Here is an 18,451-nt window from a genome sequence, read left to right as displayed (position 1 = left end):
GGTGTGCTTTCCTTGGTATGTTTTCAAGACATATGTGCCTTTTTTCCCCATTTAAAAATGTGGAAAAGAGAGGAAAGTGAGGGCAGGAAGCATCTCCTGTGGACCCACGTTTGCTGTCTTAAAATACATACACGATGGATACATACATCTGTGTGCACGTACGTGTACACGTGCATGGGCGCACATCTAGTCCGTCCTTGGCTCTGCGTTACATCTCTAAAATGGTAGCTTCCTAATAACTCCAGTGTCTGATGATCTGATTTAGAATAAGAAACCTAATTCCTATTAGTTTACTTTCCCTTGGGTTAATCTTCCTGAAATTTAGTTTTGTGCTTTTGCCCAGTCGATGACTGTGTTCTTTTTTTCATGTTCCAGCTTACAAATACAATTGCTTACTTTTGATCGTGCACAAACACCCCACAAGCCCTCTGTCAAGAAGTGTTTGTGCCCCCACCTCTATACACTTGGCCAAGATCCTCTAGTGATGAGCTGTGTGACAGATGTGTGTCAGAGCTCTGCTGTTTAAGAAATCATGGACCGCTTCCCGACGAGGGGGAGGGCGTTTTGAGTACAGAGCTTGTACCCTGGGCCTGCGTCAGAAGCTGGTGGGCTGCAGGGCTGCCGGAATGTTCTAACACCACAGTCGATTGTGCTTGCATGCTGCCTTCCCCGGTGCTCCCTCCTGACCCGGCAGTGGCGCTGGGGCGCTCAGGGGTGCTCAGCATTTGCACCTGTGGGCCCGTCCTCGTCCAGGCCGTGGTGGGCGGCAGAGACGGGGCAGATGTAAACCAGGCCCTCAGGGAGTCTGTACTCTGGTTGGAGAGACAAAAGCCCGCCCGGTGCAAGGTGGTGAATGTGGCGAAGCAGTCCATCTGTGAGCAGGCCTGGATCCGGGAGAGCCAGCGAGCTGGGCGGCCCCGGATGTCGTGCAGGGTGTTGTGTGGAGCAGGTGAGGGTGGGCGGGGCGGGCCCTGTGTGCCTCAGCGCCACCCTCCGTCATCCTGCCTGCCCACGGCCCTTCCCTCTGAAGGCAGAGCAGAGGTGCCCTGTTAGGCGCGTCAGGACTCCACAGCCCAAGTGACGTAAAGTGGGGCCTCGAAGAACCTCCACGTCTCCTTTCATGTCTTGTTCCTTCTCCTGTTTTCCTAATCCCTTTGAATCAGGGTCCTCACTTGAGGCTTTGAACCTCTGTTGTTAGTGGCTGATCATCCTCGCACACCCGGGTCTTACCTCCCCTGCCCCCCCCCCCCCCCCCCCCGCCCTTGATCATTCTGCCTTCACACTTCCCTGTAGCTGTCCCGCGGCCCCGGGTCTGGCCCGGGTCTTCACGGTTCCCTCCTAGCTGTCCCGCGGCCCCGGGTCTGGCCCGGGTCTTCACGGTTCCCTCCTAGCTGTCCCGCGGCCCCGGGTCTGGCCCGGGTCTTCACGGTTCCCTCCTAGCTGTCCCGCGGCCTTGGGTCTCTACCTCAGTCTCTTCTCCATGTTGATTGGTTGCACTGCTGTCACACGTGTTTCATTGAAATTGGCAGCTCGCCGCTCAGAAACTCGAGTTGTAATTTACAGTCAGTCAGAGTTTAGACTCGTTAGCTCAGCCCTCAGTGGCCTTCCCCCCACCCACCCGACATGTTGTTTTCCAGAAAGTGGGGGCCTGCGCCCCTCCCTACCTCCTCACGGCTGTTTTCAGCCCACCTGTGCGGTCCCCTGGCCCGGACACTGTTTTCATCGTCCCGTGTCAGTCTTTCTGGTCCTCAGAGTCGGTGGTCCTGTTTCCTACGTGGCTGTCACTTTGGGCATTTACAGCTACAGGTGAAGAACGGTCCTCGCTGTCCAGGGATATTTAGCGACAGCACCGATGGCTTCGGGTTTCTGTTGACCCTCGGTCATTCCCCCTGCTGCTCGCCCACATCAGTGGGATTGGACCACATCGGTGGGATTGGCGTGTTCGTATCTTCCACAGAGGCTGAGGGGCCTGCCTCACACTTAATCCAGAAACTGTTTCTCCGATACCTAGAAAACCAGTACTGTTTGTACACCCCGAGGGTGCTTCTTTCCCTAGCAGCCTGGAAGCCCTATGGCGCACCCGAGGGAGAGATCCAGCTGCCCCGGTTCCTGCACAAGCCTGCACCTGCTGCCCCCACGGCGAGCCCGCTCTGCCTCCAGGCTCCCGGGTGAGGCTGCGGTCCAGCAGAATGCCAGCCATGAGCACGTGCTTTTGTGTCCTGCCGTATCTCATTTAACCCGTGGCACACCCTGGCAGATGGGTGTTGTTCCGGTCGTACATTTCCCACTTACGGTAATTCACTCAGCGAATAGTTCCAGACACTGGGGTCTGATGGTGAAAACGAGGCCAGCCCTCTTCCCTTATGAGTCGACAGTCTACGGAGGAGACAGGCCAGACATGCTGGATTGAAATCAAGCAGTTAAACCAAGAGCAGTGAGGGAGAGGCTATTTAAAATTCTGGTCGAGGGGCTCCTGGCAGGGTCAGTCAGAGGAGTGGGCAACTCTTGATCTCACGGTTGTGAGTTCCAGCCCCATGTTGGGTATAGAGATTACTTAAATGAAAAACATTTTTAAAAAATAATAAAACTGGTGAAGAAAAGTTTCTCTGAGCAGGTGATGCGTGGGCAGGTAACTGAATGAAGGGAGAGACAGAGCCGTGCAGACAGGGAGACGCAGTGCACTGGGCCCCGGAGCAGGAGTGTGGAGCACAGAGAACAGGGGAGGGCCAGACGATGCCGCAGGTGCCCAGACTCGGGAGCTTGGCCAAGGTCACACATAGGCAGCAGGCGACAGGACTCTCTTTACCAAATGTTCACTATAGTCCGCACGGCATTAAACCTTCACGTGCCTTATCGTTCAACCCCTGCGACAGCCTTACGGGGTCTTGTTCATCCCCCCATTTCACAGATACAAGGAAGGAACAGTGAGGAAGTAAACAAACTTGTTCAGGGTCACGCTGCTTGAAATTGGTGGACCTAGGATTGGAACTCGGGTCGTCACTGCCCTCGAGGCTGTGCTCGTGTAGGGGAGTTTCCCTGCTAGATGATCTTTGTTAAGATCACAGTTGTAATTGATGTTGAGTATATGGAGAATTTATCTTTGAAATCTGGACAACATTTCCTTATGAAAACAAACTTAATGTCGCCAAATGTGAAGATTAACCAGATTCTGAGGGCCAGAAGTAATTTTTTAGCCTAATTATTAAGTTTTTAGGAACCACGTGCATGTTATAGAGCTGAGTTAGGACTCAGACCTGAGAGGCCAGTGCGTGCACGAAGGGGTCTGCGAGTACCACAGGGAGGGGTGCGGCCTGCATCCGTGACAGGGCTTGAGCTGTGTGTGTGTGTGTGCAGATTCTCCAGGAATACAGATATTTCCAAGGAAGGGCAGTGAATACAGCTGATTTTGAAATGTGTTTGAAGGCATAAACTCTGGTTGTTTTCTTTGGATGCTTTTTATATTTTAGGGGCTGTTTGTTTTTTAATAACCAAGCCCTTCATCAAGCCATAAAACCTTATATGACCAGAAGTAGAGGGTCCCATGTGGTGATGATGCCACCACATTATGAACACGTGCCATGGATGTTTAGATTACTTATAATTGGACCAGATATTGTAAAACAATTTTTCTCTTTTGTATCTCTGCCATGAAAACCAATGTGTAGTGACCCTTTTTCTGTCTGTGGAAATGTTCGGTTTCATTGTTTCTGCTGAGACCTATGTGATGATATTTTTTTCAGTATTTATTGCAACTTAAAAAAGTTTTTTAATGTTTTATTTATTTTGAGAGAGAGAGACAGCACAAATGGGGGAGGGGCAGAGAGGAGCGGGACACAGACTCCCAAGCAGGCTCCAGGCTCTGAGCTGTCAGCACAGAGCCTGACAGGGGGCTCGAACTCATGAACCATGAAATCTGACCTGACCTGAGCTGAAGTTGGACACTTAACCGACTGAGCCACCCAGGCGCCCCTTACTGCAATTTTTTAAAATTTTGACTTTGCAACAGATTCTTTTAGTTTAGTTTGTTAATCATGCATCAGCATTTCCTTTATTACTTTTAGGGTTTTCGAGTCTGTGACTAAAAGTTACCCTAAACTAAAATATATTTAACAAGTAGATGTTGTTTGCTTTCAGCTGCTTCCTTATAGATTCTACAATCCATTTTATAAAATATGCAAAAGTAGCTTGTAAACTGTAAAGTTGTATAAATTGTAAGGTGGTGTGTATATAGTCCGTAATAATTACTGTACTTTTCTCTTTTCCTGTGGTCTCTGAAATACTAGGTCTGTCATTTATTCGTTGCTCTGTTCCAGCTCCGTAAATAGTACTTATTTATATACGAATGAGGCCCAGAGATGATGCCTGGTGCATCTGCGTGCATTATCTCGTTTAAACCTCAGGGCCGTGTTCCTCATGCTGTCTTCACCTTACGGAGGGGACATTGAGACTCAGAGCTGAGGTAGCTTGGCCTGGTTCACACAGTAAGCAACAGCCTGATTGAAACCCACGTCTTGGACCCCAAAACCCATTGTCTTCACATGAGATCACACTGAATCACTCAGAACTTAGTGATTTTCGTCTGTGGAAGGGACGGCTGTTTTGGGAGAGTTTGAGTGCAATTGCGTTTTAGTCTGTCCCCCCCCCCCCACCTCCTTTGGCAACAGTAGTGTGGTGCTGACCCCTCCCTGACACTCTTCTGTTAAAGTTCACACCTGCCCTGTCTTCAAGTTTGAAAGCATTTCTTTTGTCTGGTTTACATGCTAGCTTCTATGCTGATAATGCTGTACTTTACGGGTAGTCTCTGTCTATCGCTGAACCTTGACTTTTAACACTAGCTTTTCGGCATTTTTAAAAAGTGCCCTAATTTAAGAGTATTAGTGCCTAGTACACACAAAGTTAATTTTTGTACATTAAATGCTGTGACATAATCTAATCAAACTGATGCTCCCGATTACTTTTATGTGCACAAAGTGGTTAAGTGTTGGATGGTATACCTGGCTTACTAGAAATTCTTCAGATTTCAGCGGTCATGAGTAGGGCTCTATGATCAGTGTCGTGTTAGGAGAGACTTTTAGCCACTGAGAGGTTCACAGTTGTGTCTCACTGGGGTGGTCAGGACGGCTGATGGTGCTGTACGTGGATGATCGAAACACCCCACTGTGCTGGCCTCCCTGCACCACCACCATGAGGTCACTTGAACTCCCTTTTCCTCTGCTGAGATTTGGGCTGCTAGATCACCTGCCTGTCCTTTCTGTCTTCTAACGGAATTGAGAAAAATACTCTGGAGTCACACGGGTACGGAAACATCCACGATACACATAAGAAGTAGTATTCAGAGCCAAACTGGCTTCCCAGTCCTGACGCTTGAGTTGGCCTTGACCCCTTGGCTATAGGCATGTAGAGGGACATGTATAGGCTCCCTGGAGGCAGCAGCCTGACACGCCTCAAATTCCAAGCAAGCCCGCATGAAAGGCAGAGCAATAATGACTATGGCAACAGTTTAAACAGTGTATTCACAGGGCGCCTGGGTGGTTCTGTCACGTAAGCCTCCAACTTCGGCTCAGGTCATGATGTCACAGTTCGTGAGACTGAGCCCCGTGTCGGGCTCTGTGCTGTCAGTTCAGAGCCGGGAGTCGGCTTCAGATTCTGTGTCTCTCCCTCTCTTTGCCCCTCCCTCACTCACACTGTCTCTCAAGAAATTAGGTAGGTAGGTAGGTAGGTAGGTAGGTAGGTAGGTAGGTAGGTAGAAAGAGAAAGAAAGAAAAGAAAAGAAGAGAAAAGAAAAAAAAGAAAAGAAGCAGGATATTCACTTTTCCACACTCTTTCCAGGCCACACACATCTGTTCCCTTAGCCCCGTGCACTTGATTCCAAAATGGAGAGTGTGCCTGCCTTGTCCCTAGTCACCTCCACATAATAAGGGGTCTGCAGTACCTCATGAGAGACTTTGAATGAGAGTGTTTATACTACTGTTTGCTTTGCAGTTTGGCCGTGTTTGAGTGTAGCTGGTTCATGAACCTTCTTAAATCTTCTGGGTGGGCTTATTAACATAATAATTAAAAATCTTTAATCTTTAAAAAAACCATTACTAAAATGCAAGAATCCCATGTATCATCTTGCCAAATAGAAAAACAAATACTGCTAATGTCCAAAGGCCCTGTTATATTTTTTTCTTCACAGAGAAACATTTTAAAAGAAGGCTTGAAACTTTTAAAATATAAATTCTATAACTTGACCTCCAAGCTTTCCCTCCGAGTTTTTAGCATGATGTAGCTGCATAATAATTGTGGAACTTGTTAAAACCCAACCACGTGGTTCGGGACAACACATTTGAACACATTTGGTTCCTACTAGAAAGGCCAGAAAACTGCCTTCTTCTTTCCCTTTGTTTTCCAGTTTGTGAAACAAGGACTCTTGCCTTCCAAGTCAGATCCTGTTCTGTGTTTTCTTTTTGGAGCCTCATTACGAATCCGTGGATCTTTAGCATCGTCAGGGGTAGGGGGCCCCCATGACCACCCGGGTTGGATGGTCGCCGGAGTTTGCCCACCCACACTGTCTGCCCTGAAGGTCCGGCCGCTTTCCCTGTGCCAGCCCCTCGAGAAGCCCCATGTCGCCCCCATCCCCATCACACACGCCCATGGTGTGCCCTCTCCCGCTCTTCTCTGCGCCTCTGGTCACCCTCCCTGACCTGTGTGACCCTGTCCTGGGGGCACCGCTGCCCTGCTGCCCTCCTAGCCACAGCCACGGTCTTCTCTCTGAGCTGTTGCTGCACGGGGACTGGAGGGGAGCTCAGTGTCTGAATCCTGGCTCAGCGCCCCCTGGCGCCCCCTGCAAGCCCCGGGTGATTTCTGTGTTGGTGCTAGGCGATTCTTCCAACCCCTGGCCCCTCTGTGTGGGGCTCCGGCCCTCCTCTCGCCTCCCCCACCCCCTGCGACAGAGCTCGGCACAGGAGGTGCTGCTGTTCCCCCAGCTGCTTCTGGAAATCATCCTTCCCTGACTTCCCTCCTGCCTGCCTCACCACTGCCACCCCACCCTCCACGCTTGAGGACCCCGGCTCTCTGTCTTGGGGCCTCTTCTCTGCTGCCAGTTGCCACCTCCGGGATCTTAACTGTATTTCATGCCTTCGTTATGCTGGTTACTCCCGAAGTGCCATCCCAACCCCAGAAGCTTCCCTGAGCCCTAGACTCTTGGGCCGACTGCCCTCTGGGGCCTCATGAGCCTCTCGTACTTCATGTGCTCAGAAGGGAGCCCTGACCTCCCCACTGAGCATGCACCTCTCAGCCTCCTCTCAGTGGCAGCTCCTTCTGGCTGATTGGACCAGTCTTTGGGGTGCTTTGGGGTGCTTTGCTTCTTTCTCCTTTATAATCGGTCAAGAGGCACATCCTAACTGGCTCAGCGCTCAGGGTGTATCCAGTTCAGCTTTCTGTGCAGCTGCCCTTGTTCGCATGCACCCACTCTGTGCCTGGATGGTTGCAGTAGCCTGGCAGTTCTTGCACCCTTTGAAAGCTTCCCGGGAAGTCTTTGACAGTTAAGGCCGATCACCTCACTTCCTTTCTTACAGGCATCTACCCTGACGTCACTCACAGTGCAGCCAGAGCCCTGACGTGGGCTTCTAGGTCTGTGTCATCACTGGGAGCATTGGCCACCTCTCCCTCACCCCTCACTCTTTTGTCACCCTGCCCAACCTCATTGCTCCTCGGTAAGTGGCCCAGGCTCACCTCTGCAGAGCCGGGCCTGCCCTGCTGCTGTTTGCTCTGCCCAGATGTGTATACAACCCTTTCCCTCTGCTCCCGAAGGCTTTTTGCAAGTGACTCCTTCCGTGTTTAAAGTTGCAGCCTCACTAGAAAGTAAGTACGCCCAGCCCCCTTCTGTTCTGTTTGTCCCTGTAGCACGTATGTGTTGACACACCAGGTAATTTACCTTTTTGTTTACTGTCTTTTCCCCAAATGAGAACACAAGTTAAATAAGGTAGGAGTTGGGAGGCTAGCGTCTACATGGTGGGCCCAGCGCATGGCAGGTGTTTAACAAATGTAACTATCTTGTATAACGTAATGTATCTCAAATAAAGTAATTAGAAGGGTTCCTAACAATATTTTTTTTTTTAGTTTGTTGTATTTATTTTTTTGAGAGGGAATGTGAGCAGGCCAGGGCAGAGAGAGGGGGACAGAGGATCCGAAGCAGGCTCTGTGCTGACAGCAGAGAGCCTGACGCGGGGCTCGAACACACCAACCATCAGATCGTGACCTGAGCTGAAGTCGGACGCTTAACCGACTGAGCCACCCAGGAGCCCCAACATTTTTAATGATGTGGGCTAATCTTGGTATCACTGAAGAAAAGGTATACAGTAAAACCTTGGTTTGCATGCATAATTCGTTCCAGAAACATGCTTGTAATCCAGAGCGCTTGTATATCAGAGCAAATTTCAAGAACCATTGGCTCAGTTGTGATCATGTGATGTACGACTCGTATTTCAAGACATCGCTTGTTTATCAAGTTAAAATTTATTAGAAATGTTTGCTCGTCTTGTGGAACACTCGTGGAACAAGTTACTTACAATCCAAGGTTTTCCTGTGCTTACATTTTTAAAAAGCTACTTGCCTTTGAAGTCAATGTAAAGAAGTCTCAGCCCAGTTTAGAAACAAGCAATGGGAACCTGGGAACAGCTGGCACTTCCATGGTGGCGGCCTCGTGCATGTGGCCTGGGGAGTCCCCTGGGACCCTCTCCACAGCTCTTCCCTGGGAGAAGCCTCTGCTCCTGCCTCGTTTCGCAAATAAAACACAAACAAGTTTGGTAAGATTTTCAAGGTCAAGGAGTGAATAGTGGGGCCAGCATCTCAGTTCACATACACGTTCTTTGTATTTTTTATGTTTCCATAATTTCACACTTGGAGAATGGTTGTGTAAGAGCAGTAAAATGAAGTCTCGTCTATTCTTTATTCAAATCCACTGTGTTTGTACTTTGGCCCACTTACTTTATCCTTCACTCAGTTTTCTTCCTTTGAACCATTTGAAAGCCCTTGTGGACAAGGTGTGCCTTTCTGCCTATAAACTTTCCAACGTGTGTTTCCTAAGACCAAGGACATCATCTTAAACAATCACAGCGTAACTATCAAAATCAGACAACCTAATAGTGATAGACTGCTGTTACCTTATCCACAGCCCATGTTCCTGTCTCACCGGGTAGCTTCCCATAGAGCTCTTAGGCCGGCCCTTTCTCCTCACCCCCAGGCCCGAGCTCCCGCCCGCCTGACAGAGGGCCCTCAGGCTTCACACTGGACCCCGTTCTTAACCAAGGCACCGCAGGGAGCTGCACTCACGCTGCGGGGGTGGGAGGTGAGATGCTCGGTAATGAGGTTGGGGTCGCAGGGTACCCCGTCCGGTCTGAAATATCACATCATATGTTTCAGTTCCTCTCGCTTGTATCCGCTAACACAGTGACACTGTCTGCAAGCTCTTGGCCATCAGTTGGTCCCCTGGCCTTTCTTGAGGGGCCCCTGTGGCTGTGCAGTTAAGTTTTGCATGTCTCCTTTGTCTTTTCTGTCACGCGTTATCACCGCTGCATCTCAAAGACCGTATGTCCTTTGTTTTGACCTCACTTTGACCGATGCCCGCTGCTTCTCCGCTCTCCTGTGCTGTGTGCTCCTGGAGGGCTAGGATGGGTAACGTGGGCCCAGCCGGTGTCTGGTGCACAGAGGGCGGTCACATGAGTTTAAAGTACATGAAAGAGGCAGGCAGTCCCTAGGTAGGCGCTTTGCAGCCTGTGTGTCCAAACCTCCTTGCTGGTTTTTACGTTAAGGCAGTTTATTCACAGTGTGCACTTAAGGTCTGTGAGTCTGTGTCTTTGCTGAGGATTTGGGAAAAATCGCTCATAAAACTCTCACAAATCCGGATCTGCTAGTTTCTGGCAGTTTTTCTGTATGGCTGAATGTCCACGAGGTTCTTGAACTGTTTATCCGTCTTTGTTTTTTGTCTAGTCTCATTTTGTTTTAGTTTTGTTATTTGTACAAATATCTATACCTTCACCTGGCTGGCTCTGCAGAGCTGGGAGACTGCTATGTCTGTCCAAAAGTATCTGTATCTAGTAGTAATCTTTGCTAAAAGACGAACTTGCACTTTAAAATGTTAATTCGTTTTTTAAAACTCAAGCATAGTTAAAGCGTGCCAGTAGTGAAATAAAAGCATTGCGATTTTGTTTCTGCTTTTATGCATCTGCCTTAAAATGTAACCGAAGTTTCCTTTTGTACTGAATAATGTGTTTCTGTTTTTCTCTTCCCTCCTCTCGCCTCTTTGTAAAGGAGTCAGTCCCCGCCAGCATAAAGTTAAGAAAGCTAGGCGCTTTCTCCCTTTGGTCTTCTGTTCCCACGAGCCTTCTCCTACGGGTACTGCACTAGCTTGCGCCAGCTCCCACTCGCCCGTGCCGGCAGCGGACCTAACCCCACGCTCGTAGACCGTCCCGAGCAGAGTGGCCTGTGCTGGGTGTCCGCGCTCGGTAGCCGTACGGGGGGCGACGGTTCGCGGTGACCGTCTCTGGGCTGCTGTCCAAGAGAAGACTTTTTGTTTGCCTGTTTGCCGGGTTTCCCACGCATGACAGGGCGAGGCGTAGCTTCCTGGTTTCCTTACGGGGCTTGGTGTTCTGCCTCGGGGGCCGGCAGGTACCTGGCCGTGCCCGGCGGGCCGACTGAGTTAGCGAAGTAGAGCGGTCGGGCTGAGCCCCGGAGGTCTGCTCCTGCTTTGCTGGCAGGTGCTCTGGGGTGCCGCGGGGCAGAGGCAGCCGGGCCACTTGGATAGTGTTCTGGAAAGCAGAGATCGTTTGTTGTAAGTAGAACAGGAATTTCTCCAAACAACACTGCATAAATTTAAATGGAAACTGGATGTGTGGTACAGCTTATGTGCTGGGCCTGGCCTGTGGCCCCCGTGTCCTGGGACCCCCATGGCTCGCTGGGGGAGGCCCTCCTGGAGGAGGCGTGCTGAGGGCTGGGCCCCTGGCTAGCCTTTACCAGACTCATTAATGACTGGTTATTTTCACTTTTATCTGAGCGGATGCACATTCCCTTTGAGGGAGGTAAAGGCCATTTTTAGCATTTAACTGCGAGAGCCTGTAGGATTAATTTTGCTCAGTGTGGTAGAAAGCAGCTTTGCTGAACCGCTGTGTAACTTTGTATAATGTGTTGACAGCTTCAAACTCGCCATAATGTCCTTAAACGGAGTAAACACACTTTCTGCTGCAATCGCTCTTTTATCTTTCGAATGAGACCTGGGGGGTGAGTTTTTGTTTTCCTTGCACTTTGATTTACTTGTCATGTTAATAGTGTGTCTCCCTCTCTCCCCTCTCCCCTGCCCCTCTCCTCCCCACCCTCCCTTTCTTTGCATGCTACCTGGATCTGCAGATGAAATTAGTGGGGACGGTAATATTTATTTTCACATTTGTGTTACTAATATCAGAATTATTTATTCGTAAATATGGTTCAGTATTCAATGAAAGGCAGAATGTGGTTTTGATTCAGCAAAACAAGTGTGAAAAGATGATGCTGTGAACAAATGATCTCCTAAAAATTGTTGAGGGTTTTGCACTTTCTCTATCATGTGTCAGTGGTAAATTGGAGTTGTATACACACACAGTGAATTCTCTAGGTTTCCTTGTTAACTTTGGGTTTCAAGAAAGATTGTCACAATGGTACCACTCACGAGATTAGTCACAGTGGAAAACTGTCAATGATAGAGATCCCCACGGGATTTCCCAAATACAGCGTATACACGTAACAATTTTAGTCTGGGAGTGGGTAGCAGAAAGGAAGGAGCAAAGCGAGATCTTTAAGAACCGCACAAACTAGCGAGAGAGATACCGGCAACAGCGTCACGATTGTTCTTCAAGCAGTTGAGGGTAGCACTTAATGAGCCGGAAGTTTGAAAGTCACATTTCGTGACTCAGGTTCCCCACTTCCTGTCTGCCTACATGAACCTTTAACTCTTCACACGAAACTCAAATTAGGGGGGGATGGCATTTTTCCTCGTGATGGAATGAGAGAATGCTTTCCCTGAAGGTTTCGTCTGGGTCATTTTCATGGTGGGATGGAGCACTTGAGCCGTGAAAGGTCTTAACCACGTGACTTTGGGAAAGTGCGTCTGCTCCGTGCGGCTGACAGCACGGAGGGCCCCTCCTCGGTAGAAGCCGTCAGTCAGTGGCCGCTGCTGGCGTGGGGCCCCGTGTGCAGGTGCTAGACCGCGCGGCTCCGGGTGGGGTGTCGGGTGTCGTCGTGGCCGCGAGCCCGAGGGGGACCCCCGAGGCCACGGCTGCCGCAGGATGCGTGGCAGGAAGGAGGCTCCAGCCTCACGCTTCCCCCCACCCCCCACCCCATCCTGTCACCAGCGGCCTCCCTCAACGGGCCTGCGCAGATTGCTTTATGTCCCGCGTCTTCATCCACAAAGGTCTCAGTGGTTGTTGTGAGAATTACTGTGCAAACGTGAAAATTTGACCACGTGTTCATGAACACGTGGTTTTTCCCACATCGTCTGTGTAAAGAACCCGTTCCCCCCCACACTTGACCTTGCCAGTGCCGTGGGCCAGACGGGGCAAGTGTTACTGTTCCCGTCCTGCAGACGAACAAGCCGGGCCTTGAGGCTTTCGTCACTTGGGGGCGCACGCGCTGAGGCCCATGTGGCCCAAACCCAGCCCACCTCTTGTTCTTCCCCGGAGCTGAGGACGATTATTACTGTTTTTACTGAGTGGGGAAAAGACAATAGTATTTGTGGCATCAGAACCACGTCAAATTCCCATCTCAGCGACCACAAGTAAGAGCTTCTTAGAGCACGGCCGCCCCCATCTGCTCCCGCGGCTGCCGACGGTCACTTAACAGCGGGGTCGAGCAGTTGCAGCAGAGTCTAAAATGCACACCGTCCAACCCTTTCCGGAAATGAGCTGCCGAGCCTGGTCTGGGCCATGCAGCTGGTTGATATTAAATAGGAGCACGGTTGGGCCCTTCCTGGCTTCCTAGAAAAGAACTCTTCCCCTGCTCCCCAGTGCCTCTCGGCTAATGGCACGTCTCCGTCCCCCGGGTCAGATAAGAAGCTGTGACACTGCTCAGTCCCACCAAATGGCCCAAGTAATCTTGTCCCCATCAAGGCATTGCTCTGTGGGACTAATGCCATGTTCCAGCTCCCTGAGGGCAGGATGGAAACCAGTCAGGGGAACAGGCTGTCAGAATTGCAGGGGTCCAAGCTGAGGCACGAGCGCCACAGGGGAACAGGGGACACCGCTGTTGGCCAGGCCGGTAGAGGAGGTCTGCCCCTCTCCCATCAGAGATTGAGCAGGTTGCCCGCGTTTGAGAAGTTCGTGAGCCTGAGGGCTTCTGTGCGGCTTCTTTTATTGACAGCCACAGGGTGGTAGCCGTTGTCCACTGACACGCGCTTCCCCGATTCCAGGCGGAGCCCCCTTCGCAGCGACCCCAGAGGCGTCAGGCTCTCTCGGTGACAGAGCACGAGACATCGTGCAGCCGTATCATTTTCTACAGCAGCCTCACCTCTTGGGACCCTGCTCTAAGATGAGGACTTGGTTCTTTTCTCTCCTAATTGCTGAGCTGTCAGTTTCTGTCCCTTTAACATGTATCCCTGTCACTTTTATTTTACCACCTACCATGATACCCAACCTTTCAGAGTATAATGTACCAGGTTTGGGGAGTCTCCATTTTTAAAAAGGTTTATTTTGAAACATTTAATTCATGGGCCAGGTACCCTGAGACCGTCTCCCCAAAACACAGGTCCCATTCTTGTGAACATCTGAACAGAGCTGTGCCGGTGTTGGGGGGGGGGGGGGGTAGGTGGGAGTGTCCCTAAATGTCCCTAGAGGAGTAGTCCATAGTTTTGGAGCCTAAAGTCCCCAGGGACACTCAGCTGGCTCAGTCAGTGGGACATGCGACTCTTGATCTCAGGGCTGTGAGTTTGAATCCCACGATTTAAAAATTAAATCTTTAAAAAAGCAACCAAACTGCCCGTAAGCGTTGTGGAAGATCCTAGTGAGGCGGGTACTCTGCCCGAGTGCCACTCCGCGTACCAGCCCACCACTGACTGGCACCGGGACCCGGGGGACCCTCACGTGCCCTGGGGGTCTCAGGTTCCTGTCCGCGGAGGGGGGCGATGGTCGCAGTACTGCCTGGCCGGATAAGCGGAACAGTTTCTATCAGTGTCGGCCACGGGCTGCCAGCATCGTCCGTAAGTGAGGATTGTGGATCTGGCTTCCCTGATCTGTGCCCAGATCTTGAACCTGCTTCCTGTTTTTGTGTTTGTTCTCCTTGTATCATGCCATTGTTTTGGGGGGGAGGGGGGACGTGGACAGTTTCAGGCTGGCCTGCAGTTTCTCAGGGGCCCTTGAGCGTGTAAAAATGCCTCTCATATCGGTATCATATTATCCCATAATCTTAAGACCAGAAACGTAACAGAGAGCTGGATCCATGTCAAGCGTTCCTGGAGAAGTATGCCCAGCGTCACGGCTGAAGGCTGCTGTGTGGACGGCCACAAGCAGAGTCTTGTAGGCCTGTGCGCCTTCAACGGTGTCGACTCTGCTCCACAGGAACCGCCTCGTGCAGGACACAGACACTGCAGTAACGTCTTCCCTTACACCACAGCGCACAGGCGCCGTCCTGAGTGACGCCCAGATCGCTCTGATAGCCCCCGGGTTTCACATAGAACCCACAGAGCATCGAGAGGAAAAAATTATAGGCTCTTACTCATGGTTTTGTGAATTCATTAAAGGATCTGCAACTTGATTTTTCCCAGATCAGTTTTGTACACTGGCCATTTTATTTTTATGGCCTCAGATTGTCTCAGAGGTTGGACTCTCCGGTGAGACTTTTATAAAGAGAGGCAGTCCCAGAAGCCACTATAGTCCCACCGGGAAGGCCGACCGGGAGTCTCAGCAGGCAGGCACCCCTCAGCTGCCAGACCCCTTCCACAGAGCCCTCCGAAGAAGCACCCCAAGGGGCTCCCATTTTGTGACACGCCTCTACGTGGCTCATTCTCCTGACGACCCCACTCTACACGCGAGGGCACAGCTAGGGCACAGCCAGGCGAGCTGCCCCTGCAGGATCGGCAAGCCGGGCACCGGCGCCACCACCCCCCCCCCCCCCCCCACGGTCTGCAGCCTTGCACCGGCCACATAGCTCCTTTGCCCCAGCTTTGTGGGGTGTGTGGACCCCTCACCTCCTGAGGCCCCCTCACCACCCCTCTCTGCCCGGCCTGTATATGCCTGGCCCCTTCTCCGTGCCGGGCACCGTGCCAGGTGCCGAAAATACAGCGGTCAAACACACACCTGGGCTCCGCTCCCCTGGGCTCTCCGTCTGGAGGGGGACAGACAGTTGACAGGGGACCAGAGGACTGCCAGATCGTTGATCCTGATGGAGGCTGAGGAAAGTAAACCGGGCAGCATGGTTAAGAGTGAGGGGGGTAGAGGGCAGGTTCGTTTGAGACACTTGGGCCGAAACCCGAATTGGCCGAGCCAACACGAGCCCCAGCCCCGTGCTGAGCGCTGGGTCGGAGGCCTGCTGTGACGTCACCGCGCGCCATGCCCTTCTCCATCAGGCGGGCGGTGTCCCCACAGCCACACAAGGACTCAGTGCCCGTGGTGGTGATTGATCCATGACGTCCCCTCGTGGAGCTCAGAGCCAAGCGCAAGGACTGCCGAAGCGCTCTGGTGACAGGGCGGCGGAGGAAGGCGTGTGGAGGCCGGGCGCCCGGCAGCTGTCCCCGCCAGGATCCTGCTGCCCCAGGGTCACCTCTGAAGGCGTGTGCTCCGTAGAGAAGGAGGAGTAAGGGTAGCGCCTGTTTGTGGAAATTCTGCCTCAGCTTTCTGAGGGGAGGGCATACAGTCGAGCTGGGCAAATTTTGGAGTAAAGGGAGAAGACAGATCCGCAAATGACATGCGTGTGACGTGTTGCCTCAGCTGTCCTAGCTGTTAGTGCAGAGTCCCCCTCCGCTCGCTCCTTTTTCTTCAAGTGCCCTAGTCACTGCCTTCTGTGCCCAGAGAGCATTCCAGCGTCCTTCATTAAGCCAGCTCACACAAAAGCAAAGCCGTGGGCCGAGGACATGCCAGTCACCGAGAACAGGGTAAGAGGGAGAGGCAGAGAAATTAAGGAACGTGAGGTCTGGGTAGAGTGACCCTGAAGTGGCGTTACTTACGACACGTAAGAGTCATACAGATCGCCCACCCTCCTTTCACACGGGACTTAGCAGTGGTTTACATTTACTAGATGGTTCAAGGAGAACTGATCTGTTGACTTTGTTCTGCCAGCTCAGCCAAGAAATAAATTCTTCCAGGTACTCTTAGCTTTGGGCTCCGTCATTTCCACGGCAACGTGGAACAACTGACGTCCCGAAGAACGTAGACTATATATATTCTCTCTTTCCTGTAATTTTAGTGTCTGAGCGAAGTAGTAACGGCATGAGGGAAAGAGCTTTCAGCTCGTAGTTTCTCTGGGGCCAGAGGTGGTGCCTGGTCAGGTTTTCTCCTGGAAGAGCTCCCTTAAGAGACCAGCGAGGAAGTACGGCCCTCCTTTCCTGGCCCAGCAGTGGCAGTCCTTCTGCCTGGAGCAGCTAAAGGTTTCCCTCTTGACAGAAGGAGAAAACAGACAAGGCTTAAGTCCGCGTACGTGTTACTCAGGTGAGGGTTTTCTCCAAATGAGCTTCCCCCCACTGACGTGGCATCGGATTTCTAAGTCACCGTGTTACCAAGAGGAGTGAGTGGAAACACGGAAACGCCTTGACATCACCTCAGAAAAGAACTCATTTTAATACGCTCTTTCTTCTCATTTCATTCTTTCTCTTAGATCTTTTACCCTTTTGACGTTAATGCGTAGTCTTCAAATATCTGAGTGAAAAGCGACAAGAGAGAAATTCCTGCGTTTCTTCCACCCTGAACAGATGAAATGCATGACCCGTGTCCTCAAACGTCAGGCCGCCATTTTTGCCTTCTAAAGGAGAGCATTGAGCTCATGCTGTAGAGTCTAATTATGAATGATGTCAGGTTCCCTGTTTTTGAGATACTCGTCTTGTTTGGAGAAATCCCGGGAGACAGCAGTGGGGCCCAAACGTGCCTTTGGTGTAGATGAGAGAGAGTTGTGCAGTCAGTGCAGATGGGCGGCCTCAGATCGTGCGCATAGTTGCTCCACATCTTTCTGTCATTCGCAAGGGCTCTCTGTGCGAGCTCTGTTTGCTCCCTGAGAAACAAGTCTGTGTGTTATAACAGATTGCACCATGACGTCACTTTTATTTCCATAAATGACTCATGTGTGAGCAAAAATTGAGTAATCGTGTTTTAGGAATGTGTCGGCATAACAGGGGACTTAGGCAGATCGTTTTGCCTTTGCAAATTATGTTAAAGGCCAGGAGGTCAAATAGTTCACATCTTCCAACGTGTCTGTTTCCTTCCCTGCAGAAACCGACGACTATGCTGAGATTATAGACGAAGAAGATACCTACACCATGCCCTCAAGTAAGTAGGCTTTGGATTTTGTTCTTGTTCAGATTTGACAGATCCTTAACTTTTAAGTATCTTCCGTTCAAAAGTTGTAGATATTTATTGGTTTCTTTTAGAACTGTCTTTAATACCTCACATTGAGTGTGCATAACAGAAATATTCTTTTCAGTCTTTAGAAACCTGTTTTGTATTTGACCAGTCTGAGGTCAGGAGCCTAAAGCTAAAATATCTATAGTAGGTCAGCTTAGTTACGGGTTTTTTGGAATCTCGTCTCGTGGCTCTATCATAATACAGCCTTTATTGATTATAGAATCTCCTCTCTGTGGAATATTATATTATTTAAAGTTACATATCTATACACGTTTCTATATTCAGTTTTTTCTACTTGCATATTCAGTTAGTTGCATTTCCCCTTTGAAACTCTGTTGCTTGCTGCCCTTGACTGACCAGGTACAAAGAGCTTCCCTCATCCATTGCTTCCAGTCCACACAGCTTGGGGGGGGGGGGGGGGTGCGCTTCAGTTATGACTTTCCTGCAGCCTAGAAACACCAGCTGCTTCTCTCTGTTTTGTGCTGCTTCTTGATTGAAGAGAATCCGGAAGCCCCAGGTCTCGTGTTGGAAGATAGAGTCCCAGACCTTGAATTGGAGACACACTTGAAATTGCCTTCACATAAGAAAAAAAAAGTTTACTGGCTCAGTCAGTAGAGGATGCAACTCTTGATGTTAGTCACGGGTTCGAGCCCCACGTGTGGCACAGAGTTTACTTAAAAAAAAATTTTTTTTCATTTAAAAAATTCAGCATTGGCTGTCCTGATTTCCATAGAGCCACACGTATTTGTAAAATAAATGTTTCAGGCACTTTATTTACCCTGTTGTGTAACTATTGTAAAAGATGCTCTCATTTCCATTAACTATACACATGAAAGAGGCATTACCAGCATCAGGCCTGCATTGTCCTGGGTGCCCCCAAATCCCTCACAAGGGTTCCT

General features: G+C 50.6%; 1 protein-coding gene and 1 long non-coding RNA gene across 26 annotated transcripts in view; one reads left to right on the top strand and one right to left on the bottom strand.

The window, feature by feature from the left end:
* PTK2 (protein tyrosine kinase 2) overlaps positions 1-18,451 on the top strand; it is a 256,865-nt gene that overhangs the window by 168,335 nt on the left and 70,079 nt on the right. For 11 of the 25 annotated variants that reach the window (XM_043601859.1, XM_043601851.1, XM_043601860.1 and 8 more), the window contains 2 exons: positions 7,560-7,697; positions 17,421-17,477. In XM_043601859.1, the coding sequence (XP_043457794.1) occupies positions 7,560-7,697; positions 17,421-17,477 (195 nt within the window). Of the gene's footprint in view, positions 1-7,559; positions 7,698-10,293; positions 10,378-11,385; positions 11,404-17,420; positions 17,478-18,451 lie in introns of all 25 variants that reach the window. The other 14 variants (XM_043601871.1, XM_043601870.1, XM_043601872.1 and 11 more) reach the window with 3 other exon arrangements.
* Positions 8,483-17,859, bottom strand: LOC122495853. Its single transcript, XR_006300631.1, has 2 exons — positions 17,824-17,859; positions 8,483-8,571 (listed from the first exon to the last, which is right to left on the bottom strand). It is a non-coding gene; the product is annotated as an uncharacterized LOC122495853 (long non-coding RNA).

The sequence above is a fragment of the Prionailurus bengalensis genome, chromosome F2 (assembly GCF_016509475.1).
Source record: "Prionailurus bengalensis isolate Pbe53 chromosome F2, Fcat_Pben_1.1_paternal_pri, whole genome shotgun sequence".
NCBI classification, from domain to species: Eukaryota; Metazoa; Chordata; class Mammalia; order Carnivora; family Felidae; genus Prionailurus; species Prionailurus bengalensis.
Note: the sequence above shows the minus strand (reverse complement) of the source record. Positions and strands in the feature narration are given on the sequence as shown.